The 12,057-nt window shown below is 43.8% G+C and overlaps 1 protein-coding gene and 1 long non-coding RNA gene across 14 annotated transcripts in view; one reads left to right on the top strand and one right to left on the bottom strand.

Annotated features, from left to right (window-relative positions):
• LOC142662344 (uncharacterized) overlaps window positions 1-12,057 on the bottom strand; it is a 528,950-nt gene that overhangs the window by 439,171 nt on the left and 77,722 nt on the right. The gene's annotated exons all lie outside the window — the stretch shown is intronic.
• Window positions 1,028-12,057, top strand: part of PAX7 (paired box 7) — an 80,288-nt gene continuing 69,258 nt past the window's right edge. The window contains exons 1-4 of one of the 4 annotated variants that reach the window (XM_075840558.1): window positions 1,028-1,532; window positions 4,161-4,396; window positions 4,591-4,717; window positions 6,237-6,365. In XM_075840558.1, the coding sequence (XP_075696673.1) occupies window positions 1,448-1,532; window positions 4,161-4,396; window positions 4,591-4,717; window positions 6,237-6,365 (577 nt within the window). In that variant the 5' untranslated portion in view covers window positions 1,028-1,447. Of the gene's footprint in view, window positions 1,533-4,160; window positions 4,397-4,587; window positions 4,718-6,230; window positions 6,366-12,057 lie in introns of all 4 variants that reach the window. The other 3 variants (XM_075840556.1, XM_075840557.1, XM_075840555.1) reach the window with 3 other exon arrangements.

Raw genomic sequence — 12,057 nt, 5'->3', positions numbered from 1 at the left:
AAAACAGATACGATTCGGAGTCTTCACTGTCTACATGTTAACAGCAGCACATAGGTGATCAGTGTGCCAATCTCTGCCCCTATAGTAAGGACTCCACAACGAATTCTACAATCTAAAAGTATCTATGTGAATACTATGGTCTTATATTTGCTACAATATATCGCCTATAAAATGTACAATGTATACGAGTTCTCTCTATATGGGAAATGCACTCCTATGTATTCTTTATAGTACATTGTACGTGAGATCCCACAAGCTTCTTTCTCTCCTCTGCTCTTTGTATCTATTTCTCACATCTAGATATTCTTTGGAATCGTCAGTGATCTGGGGAGCCGGGTGACAATGTAGAAATAATCCAGGACAGAATGAAAAGTTTCCTCTGAATATTAAGAACCCCCGATTTTACATATGAAAACATTGATTGTGAGTTTGGCGTCATCCCCTGCTGAGAAGGATTTCAGCACTGCTCACCCCCAAAATGTGCACCCCCTGTCCTCCCAGACGCAGCCATTGTCCTGTGACTGCCCAGTGTCTGCACCTGGAGCTCTACACAAGATGGCATTAGACAGGTATGAGTGTGCCAGGATTAGGGGCAGCCAGATAAACTATGCAAAGAATAAAAACTGGCAGCAGAAGTGCCTGGTGCACAATCCAAAACAAGTCTAAACAAACTTCATATATTCATAGCATGAGGGCCAGAGATGGGCACTGGGCTGGTGGAGATTGCGCCCCGATAAATAAGGAAAGGTCGTTGTACCTGGGGGGGGGGGGGGGCAGGAGAGTAGAGCATCAGCAGCACCTCTCAGTCATCATAGAAATGTATTATGATTTACAATCCCCCCATGCCCCCCCCCCCCGCAACTACTGGACACAATTTAAGTAACTGTTAAAAAAAAATAAAACATAAATGTCCGTCCCCCGTACCCCCCTTCTGATATCTGAGTGAGAACGAGGCCGGGTATAAAGTAGTGACAATCCTCCCTGTCTGTGCATTGTGCTTTCTGCCTGCCATTGGTCCAGCAGCCCCGTCCACTGCCCCATCCTTCTTCATGAATAAAAGAACCAGAGAAGAGCCTATCAGTGATCACAGCCTCTCCTCCTCCACAGTGCGCCAAACTTGTGGCCACTTTAACAACTTGCAAAGCTCTCAGCTGACATTCTGTGCCCCCCCCAAACACCCTGCACCTCACCAGAAACCAAGCACAAGACCCCAGTATTCCCGCTCCAGTGCTCAGGCTCCTACTCACACTTCTGCCTTCTTCCCAACTTTCTGGAGACCTCTGGGCACACTGTGTGTTTGTGCGTTTTAGTAACTTTTACACCAGAGACCTGGGGGTTGCACCCAGCCAGGCGCATTCCTGCAGCAGCTCCACAGACTCGATATTTCCCTGGGCATTAAGTGGACACCACTGAAAACAAGGTGTCTTTTTCAGCTGACCAACAGCGTATGGCAGCCCTGCCTGGCACTTTCCCAAGAATGATGCGGCCGGCCCCAGGACAGAATTACCCCCGGACAGGATTCCCCCTGGAAGGTAAGGACTCTGCCTGCTTGTCATTCATAGAACAAGTAGTAGGAAGAAAATAATATAATCATTACACATCATGTAATACAGAGAGGAATATGGATTTGGTGTTATTTCCTGTGCACATACGTCCTTGCTTTATATTTCCTCTCTGTTTATATTTCTTCTTTGTAGCACTGGAAAAAGACACTATATATATGTGTGTGTGTGTGTGTGTGTGTGTGTGTGTGTGTGTGTGTATCCATATCTATATAGACACTTTTTTATTTATATATATATATATATATATATATATATATATATATATATATATATATATATATATATATATATATATATATATATATATATAAAATTCTCCGTTGTTTACATAGCGCCAACATTTTCCACAGCGCTGTACACAGATTGAAACCAGCCACATTATATGTATATATTATATATGAATTCTTTTTAGGTCTTCGCGTATTTTTGGTTATTTTTGCTGTCACTGGCAGCTGTTATTTAGATCCTTGTGGAGCTAGGGAGCCGCTTCCTTTGGTTTCTGTAACTTTCTGGCTGTTATCGCCGCCGCTGGTTCTGAGATGTGTTGCCGGTGAATGTGACTTGAGTCCAGTTTCGCCGTTAATTACCGGCCTGGCAGCTGTCAGTAGAGAGCGGCTGTCAGTGTGTGACTGTGTGTTGTGCGCTCAGGGTTGCGCATCTAATGCGCCCTCTGCGCTCGCACTTCTCCAAATCCATTTCCATCTATTCCGTGATCAAGTGGCCGCAATAAAACTGTGAAAAGCCACGAAAACAGCAAAACACACAATCCGCGGGGATTTACTGGAGAGCTGAATGAAAGGAAAACAGGCGCAAAGAGACAGATCAACGGATTAGAGCTATGTTTGCTCAACATGACTGCGAATAATGAGCGCGGCTTCTTGGGGCCACTTAACTGTGTGATGGGCCCTCGGAGTGGCCCCTTATCTGTAATCACCGCTCCAGAGTGTAGGAGCCAAGTGACCGGGGAATTAGCAGCGCATGATTGTCATTAAATCTCCAAATATCTGCGTCCTCCCAGGCGCGCTAAATTATGCAGCTCCCGGGCCGGAAAATCGCCCTAATCTGCTCCATCTGAATGACACGATATTAAACAAATTGCCGATCTCTCTGCCGGATTATCAGGGCCCAGCAGCTCTTTATAGCACCAGCAGAAAATCGCGCTGATGCGGCGTAGTTGTTTCGATCCGTTTAGAAAATATGAGGAGCCCCCCATGTATAGAGTAGAGACCTGGGATATTTCACCTCTCCTCCACACATCTTTATATTATAATCGCTTTATAAATATCTACTTCTTCATGTTTTCAGCAGTTTATAAATAATAGTAGGAAACTATAGGATCACCGTAACTATATATATTTATATATATATATATATATATATATATATATATATATTTATTACACACACACACACATATATATATATATATATATATATATATATGTATATATATAGTGACCTAGGATTTCTGAGGAACACCCGCAACATAGTTGTTTATATTCTTTAATAAACATAAAATTTGAGCCATGGATTTTCTATAATGATGCAGGGTGTAATAAATGTAATATATATATATTATGTACAGGAATATCAGCAGTGAGTAATACAGTAGAAGAATATTCCAGTATTATTCTAGACTTGTACACTGTCTACAGGAATATGTAATATATACAATATGTTCAGGAAAATATAATATATATGTAATATGTATGTACGGAAATATGTAATATATAATATATACAGATATATATCAGCAGTGTGCAATACAGTGGATGAATATTCCAGCAGTGACATGCTAGACATGTATTCTGTGCACACGAATATTAGCAATATTATACATATTTATATATATCTATATAGTAGACTATTCTATTCTGTGTGTAGAATTTATATCAGCCGGTATGGAAGCGAATATTTCATGCAGTTATTAGCAGCATTCCCGGCAGTAATATGTAGGTATTATTAACATTAATATTCCAGGTATTGTGCAGTGTGTGTTATATTTAGCATTAATATACGAACTGCCGTGATCATATGTAATAATGTGTCCACACAGTGAGCAGTATTTAAGGGATGAGTGTCGTTTCCGCATTACATATAGGAGTAGAGAGAAGTATTTCTATAATATTCCCCGGTGTGATCAGTTCATCCAATGTATGGAGATGTAATATACCATTATACAAGACTAGCAGCGTGCCTATATGTAGGATATCTATATAATCAGGAACTATACATTCATATTGCCGGTTTGCGCAGAATATTGAGCAACGTCGGATTGATTTATGTCAAATGGTTCAGTACATCGAGTCTGTGCGTTCAGGGTGTTGAACAGTGTAATAATTATAGGGAAATATTCTATCTGTGTGCAGTGCTCTTAAAAATCTATTCACAGGTAGCAATCAATGTGTAGTGTATTAGTATAGGATAGTATAAGAGCCATACCAGTATGAGTTATATGTGTACAATCCATATAGGAGTCCCAGGTTGTCACATTGTACAGTAGGAGAGTGGGGCAATATGTAGTATATATGTACATAATGTATAGGGTTGCTCCAGCAGTGATAAGTTGGTGTTTTCATCTCTTCTCTTCCTCAGTGTCCACTCCTCTAGGACAAGGTCGAGTGAACCAGCTCGGGGGAGTTTTCATCAATGGCAGACCCTTGCCCAACCACATTAGACACAAGATAGTGGAGATGGCCCACCACGGCATCCGACCCTGTGTCATCTCCAGGCAGCTCCGGGTCTCCCACGGCTGCGTGTCCAAAATCCTGTGCAGATACCAGGAGACTGGCTCCATCCGGCCCGGGGCCATCGGGGGCAGTAAGCCCAGGGTGAGTGTCCCAGAGTGAAGCGAATATTTGTATCAATGTGCCATCGACATGGAATCATTGTACATCATACATAGTAATGCATAGTATCCATTTATGATAGTGTATAGAGATCACCTCACATACATTTTACATATGAAGCCTATGTCCACGTCCATACTGACATGCTGCCCCCCATGTGTTGACCATTAAAGCAGGTGGCCACTCCCGATGTTGAGAAGAAGATCGAGGAATACAAGCGGGAGAATCCGGGGATGTTCAGCTGGGAGATCCGGGACCGGCTGCTGAAAGACGGACATTGTGATCGGAGTTCGGTTCCCTCAGGTGAGCGCAGGGGCCGCACTACGGCTGCAGTAATGTTATCTATATATACAAGCCCGTGCCTTTACCATGTGTGGCCGCAGAACTGACACTTCAATACCCTGGTGGTGTGGAGATGTATTTGTGCGCTCCTATATATGTGGGCACACTGTATAATATAGGATGTGTATGATGAGTGTGCACACTGTATATTACGAGTGTGCTCACTGTATACTATAGGATAGTGCACACTGTATATTATATTAAAGTGCTCCCCTGTATATTATGAGTGTGTTCACTGTATACTATAGGATGGTGCACACTGTATATTATATTAAAATGCTCCCCTGTATATTATGTGTGTTCACTGTATACTATAGGATGATACACACTGTATATTATATGTATATTATGATTTTCACACTGTATATTATGAGTGTAGTATATTAAAGGATGATTGTGCTCCTTAGTGTAAGTGCTCCCCTGTATATGAGTGTGGTCACTATACCCTAGAGGATAATATACACTGTATTTTAGATGAATGTGCCCCCTTTGTATATTATGAGTGTTTTCACTGTATATTCTAGGATGAGTGTGTTCACTTAATATTACAGGATTATACAATGCATATTATGAATGTGCACACTATTATATGATGGTGTTCACCTTATATTGTGGGATGAGTATACATAACAAGTGAGCTACCCCATACATTAGGAATGTGCACACTGTGTATTATGGGATAAATGTGTTCACTTATGCACAATATGAGTGTATTCTGTCTGAAGATTATGAGTGTGTGCTTCCATGTGTTTGTTTCCAGTATATTACATGATACCTGTTCTCATAGGATGTTATAGAAGTGTTTTGCCTTTACATTATAAGGAAGTATACGGCATATAGAATAAAGAAGTATTATTAAATGCACTTTTTTTTATCCATACAGAAATGTTGTTTATTACATGATGAAGGCATGCACATAAATGTTATAGGTTGAGTGTGCTCTTTGAAAATTAAGTTGGCTCTATATATTATATGATGGGTGTGCATACTAGGTATAATGTGATGTGTTCACACTCTATATGAGTGTGGCCGCCAGTGCATTATATAATGACAGTGTTTATATATTATAGGAGTGTGCATAGTATTACAGAATGAATGTGCACAGAGTATATGTTTCGAGGACTGTGCTCCCTGTATATTATGAGGTGTTTACAGTGTATTATATGGTCAGTGTGCCGAGGATATGTATTATGGTCTGTATATTATCAAAGTGCCCCTTTTTATATTACAAGTGGTCATTATATATTACAGGATGAATTTGCACACTGTATATATTTTTATTTGCTCTTATTTACATTATGAGTGTTTCTTGTATAATCCGCAATGAGTGTGTGTGCACACTATACATTATATGACAAACGCACGCACATTGCACACTATATAGAATTGATCTTTTAGCCGTATACACTAGTTGGGGCATCAATTTCTCTGTCACCCAAATTTATATCCCCTCCCGTCTCTTTCCATTTCTGAGGTTTAGTGAGTTCGATTAGCCGTGTCCTGAGAATAAAGTTCGGGAAAAAAGAGGAAGACGATGACTGTGACAAGAAAGATGAAGATGGGGAGAAGAAGACCAAGCACAGCATTGATGGCATCCTGGGCGACAAAGGTAAGTGCAATGCCAGGGGCGTGTGTGTTATAATATAACGTCAGGAATAATGCACAGGGTGAAGTGTAGTAATAATAATGCTAGTCCTAGAGAAATCAAATGTCAATCAGTGTCAATGTGCAGTAAATCCAAGACTCCTGCGCTTGTAATAACGCGATTATCAGGAATTGCGCTGAATTCTGCATTTATTGATGTATTATTGTGGTATGTTGTCATGTAGTCAGGATTGTACAGTTATACTAGTGCATGAGGAGACTTAAAGTGTATTGCCTGTTGGGTAGATAACGATGATAGATATAGGGGATGAAACTGCAAACTCCAAGAGCTGATGGAGTATTCACCAGGTAGAGTATCATCCCAAACTGGGGGAGAGAGGGATCAAATGCTTAGATATGGGGGAGTGTGCTGGCAATGGATAATGGAGCTGTGATGTAGTAAGTGTCATGAATGTCCCCCATGGGGGCTGAGAATGAATGCACCAATGTAAGGAATGTCCAGCAGGACACACATTCCCCTCCAGACCATCCTGATCTCACTGGAGACCTCCGTACGGAACATGGTGCCCCTCAGGGTGGGGCGAGGTGGGTGCTCCTTCTGCCAGAGCCGGGTGATGTTACAGCCACAGGTGCCCCTGGGTTGGCTCTCCATCCCACACACACACCGCTGAGACAGCGGCTCTTGATCAATTATTTACAGGCGGCTGCGGGGCAATTGCTTCCAGTTAATTTGTCAAACATATTTGCGGTTCTATAAATGCTCCCTAGAAAGCAGCCGGGACAAGGCGATCAGCAGCAATTAGTGAGCGGGAGATAATGCGGGTGACAGTCGCACGTAGGTAGGATGCGACATTTCCAGAATGGGCAGTGACAGGAGTGTGGACGAGGTGTGTAGCTGATAGGCTTCAGCTGGGATTCGTTTAGTAATTACCGGACCTTATTGTTTGTGTCATGTAATAGAATATTAATAATAATAATAATAATAATTGTGTGCTAGCATATGGATTGTGGAGTTAAGTCTAATATTATGAATACCTTATGATTTATAAAATGTGTCGTTTATCATAATCACTGTTGTAATATTATTATTCTTATTATATGTGTTATTGACAAGAACAGTTTCATCTTTTTGCTGCGACTTTCCTAACAATGGTTGTTGTTTTTTTTTTCATTTTGAACAAAAATTACACAATCGCAAATATATTGAGTTTTGCAGATTCCGTTGTGAGCTGTAATATTTTGATTTATGCAACTTTAACATTTATTTATAACGAAATTTGGTAAAAATGTTCGTCTTTTGCTTTATATAACACATACCCAATTCGTAGTTATATATATATATATAAAATTAATGTATAGAGATCAGTGATGTCACAATTGTTGGTTGCCTTATATAACCATAGGAGTAACTCCAGGTGCAGGACTCTTGAGTAGTTTTGGAGGCAGAGCACAATGGCGGCTCCTTCTCTCCTCTTTCCCCTTTTATCTCAAACTTGAGGATGAACTTGGCTGACAAAAGGCCGCGCTCTATAGAAGCATAGGGAGAAGATTCCAGGCCACAAAGCAAAAATACTCCCCCTTAGAATACAGGGGGGGGGCGAGGGTCCCATTCTGTACGCGCAGAGCAGGCGGCACAATGGTCTCAATGCCCCCGGCCCCCGCTGATCTCCTCACAGTTGTGTAATATAATATTTGGGTTCAGTCTGTGGGGAAACAGAGGCCGCTGTTTACAGCGATCAGAAATTCGTGATTTAGAAGCTGCATTAGATGGGCACCGGGGCTGGGTACGGAGGGGTCCCGCCCGCTCACTGTCGGGTAGTCTGCAGTTTCCCGGTGCTGCCGCTTTCTGAAGAATTCGCTTCTCTTTTTAGAAACCTGAATCCAAAGAGGAGCTGAGCTGTAATCAAAGCGAAAAACGAAAAGCTGCTCCCCTCCTGCCAGGGGCCATTCTCTGCTCAAGTGCTGGGTTCACAAGGGTTAATGGAGGCCGTCAATGACACCAGGAGGCGCAGTAATCTGTTCCCGGCAATCGCATATATAGAAGATACATTGTTATCAATTAATAATCCGTTATACGAATCTGCTAGACGTATTATTACTATTATATTCGTATTTTATATATATATATATATATATATATATATATATATATATATATATATATATATATATATATATATATATATATATATATATATATTTAAAAGTTTCCAAAAGGAAACTTATTTTGTTAAGTTATGGAAATGCCCTCAGATTTCGGAATCATTGACCTGCGTGTCTGAGGAACATTGGTTACGTATTTGCAAAATTCGGGAGTCAGACCGGGGCAGAATCCTAGAATAGTAATGCTATGATATACTAAATAATATTGTTGATGATGATGGCATGATTTTAAGCGCAGGCAATGAATTGGAGGCTGGATGGGGAGCGATGTTGGGGAGCGATGGCATCGCTGGGGGCGTCGGTAAGATTCCCATTTATCCCCCATCAGCGCTCACTATCCGGGTGTTTTAAGTTGAAGGGTTTTAAGGCAGATTAAATTGAGTCTTTATTTCTGCACTTTCATCTTTAAAAGGCTCAGTAGAGCTCGCCCAAGGGCACAGGCTGCCAGTTGCCCACATCTCCCTCAGGAACAGACGCCCGATTTATCAGCACTAATTGCTGAGAGGATTTATCGGCCTCTTACACACGCTGCCGTGTAGATCAGTCCATTGAGGCGGGTACCTGCCGGTATTATATGTATACATGTCACCAGCCCCCACCCTCTGCCAGGACTCCTCATATTATATATACCTACACATACACATTACCATGCACTGCTCATGTACTAGACATACACATCTCATATATAGGAGCACATACTACACCAGGACTCATGTATCAATAGTGTCATCTACAAAACATTTGTTTTAACCTGCAAAATATTCATGAAAATATCGTACAAGAAGCCCTGTCCTGCAGATGGCGCCTGTCACTTGGGGGCCATCATCTGCTGCTGATACATTTCTTGCAATATTGTAACTGTTTAGCCACACCCGTTTTGCTTATAAAAAAAAGTCTATTTGTCTTTATTTTGGGCACGGCCAGACGTGGCGGAACTGCAGTGGAATTCTGCAGTGGTCGTTTTTTACAGTTGTTTCAATACATTTTCTGGCAAGTTAGTTCAGACGATGAGGAAAACTCCGCTGTGGACCATAGGCTGCGGTGCGGAATTTTCCCTCCCAGCATGCACTGTCTGTTGCGGAGAAGAAGCGGAATTTCACTGCGTATTTCAGCCTTTGCAATGCAAAAACTGAAATCTGTGGCAAGTCCGCTGTTTTTTCTGCAATGTCTGAATTACCTGTCAAATATGCAAATGCTGGTGCAGATTCGTTGCGTAAATGCCCCAAATCTGCACCGACATTTGCAGCGGAAAACCTCCGCCACGTCTGGCCGTGCCCTTTGGGTAAAAATTGTGCAATATGTGCAGTACATGAACGCCTTCCCACATCACTTTCCCAGGTTCATCCATATACATACACAGGTTATGGATGTGCCTATATATATATATACATACAGACCAATGTGTGGAGCCCTTATACTGTACTTGTCATATATGTGCCTGATACATAGTGTGTTTCCCACTACCATATAAAGCCTTAAGGAAGGAATCTTTGGATGGATCCAATTCACTGCTATGGGCCGCACACTAAAACGCAGCCCAGTATGCCTCTGAGTCATGTAATCACAACCAGATCACCACTTTTACACGGGCCAATGATCGGGTGAATGAGCGTTTATGCGAACGCTTGTTTCCGATTATTGTCCAGTGTAAACAGAACAAAGATCAGCCGATGAACGAGCAAATCGGCTGATTGCGGCTATTGGGCATAAAAAAAAATGGTCGCTAGTTGGCTGAACATCTCTGTGTGTAAACAGGTAGATGTGCTCCCGAAATCTTGCAAATGCATGGGGATGAACGATCGTAGCTGTATTGTCGATCAACGCTGGCTTAAAGGTGGAAACACGGGGAATATCTGCCCGTATAAAACCACCTTAATACATAGTTATTAGAATATGAGCGCCAATGTCTTCCTTCCCTTGTTAGTGCAGCCTTCTACACGGACTATACGGAGCTCCTGTTCTGAACATGGCCGCTCATGGAGGGGCATGTGACAATGCACGCTCATTAGTGGCCTACACTGCACAGGGAATCTAGCGTGTGCGCATTGTTATTCCATGAAGGCCGCTGATGGCCGTGCCTGGTCACACAGCCAGTGGCGTAACTACCGCTATAGCAGCCGTAGCGGCTGCTACGGGGCCCGTGGCATGAGGGGGCCCGTGTCGCCCGCCGGCACGGCCCCCACTATGGTCAGAGGCTCCGCTAGCAGCCGCTATGGCTGCTACAGCGGGACGCCACTGAACACTACGGCAGATAAGGGAGGTATCTCCCCGCTCTGCCATTAAAGGAGTTGTTCCTACAAAAGACATGTATCCCCTCTCCACAGGATATCTACAGGACAGGGGATACATGTGTGATCGCTGGCAGCGATAGGGAGAACGGCGGACTGAAAGTCCCCTGAATTTCTCCATCACAAACCTCGGACTTCCGGGGTCTGTGTCGGCAGCTCTGTAGAAATGAATGGAGCGCCGGTCGTGCTTGTGCGCATGCGTGACCAGCGCTCCTTTCATTTTTATTGAGCTGCACAGACGCCAGAAGTCAGAGGTTAGTCATGGAGAACTTGGGGGGACTTTCGGTCCCCTGTTCTCGCTATCGCTGCCAGCGATCACACATGTATCCCCTGTCCTGTGGAGAGGGGATACATGTCTTTTGTCTCTTCACACTGTAGGTCGCATTTTTTTGGGGGGTTGGGGCTGCATGGCGTTACCTACAGGGGGGGCTGTATGGCGTTATCTACAGGGGGGGCTGTATGGCGTTATCTACAGGGGGGGCTGTATGGCATTCCCTACAGGGGGGCTGTATGGCATTCCCTACAGGGGGGGGGTAAGGCGTTCCCTACAGGGGGCGGGCTGTAAGGCGTTCCCTACAGGGGGGGGGCTGTATGGCGTTCTCTACAGGGGGGGGCTGTATAGCGTTCCCTACAGGGGGGGCTGTATGGCATTCCCTACAGGGGGGCTGTATGGCGTTCCCTACAGACCCCCCCTGTAGATAACGCCATACAGCCCCCCTGTAGATAACACCATACAGCCCCCCCTGTAGATAACGCCATACAGACCCCCCTGTAGATAACGCCATACAGCCCCCCTGTAGATAACGGCATACAGTCCCCCCTGTAGATAACGCCATACAGTACCCCCTGTAGATAACGCCATACAGCCCCCCCTGTAGGTAACGCCTTACAGCCCCCCCTGTAGGGAAAGCCTTACAGCCCCCCCTGTAGGGAATGCCATACAGCCCCCTGTGTATAGCGCCATACAGACCCCCCTGTAGATAACGCCATACAGCCCCCCTGTAGATAGCGCCATACAGCCCCCTCCTGTAGACAACGCCATACAGCCCCCCTGTAGATAGCGCCATACAGACCCCCCTGTAGATAACGCCATACAGCCCCCCTGTAGATAACGCCATACAGCCCCCCTGTAGATAACGCCATACAGCCCCCCTGTAGATAGCGCCATACAGCCCCCTCCTGTAGATAACGCCATACAGCCCCCTCTGTAGATAATGCCATACAGCCCCCCCCTGTAGATAACGT

Source organism: Rhinoderma darwinii, chromosome 10 (assembly GCF_050947455.1).
Source record: "Rhinoderma darwinii isolate aRhiDar2 chromosome 10, aRhiDar2.hap1, whole genome shotgun sequence".
In the NCBI taxonomy this organism is placed as follows: Eukaryota; Metazoa; Chordata; class Amphibia; order Anura; family Rhinodermatidae; genus Rhinoderma; species Rhinoderma darwinii.
The sequence above is the reverse complement of the archived record's forward strand: the minus strand, read 5'-3'. Positions and strand labels throughout refer to the sequence as shown.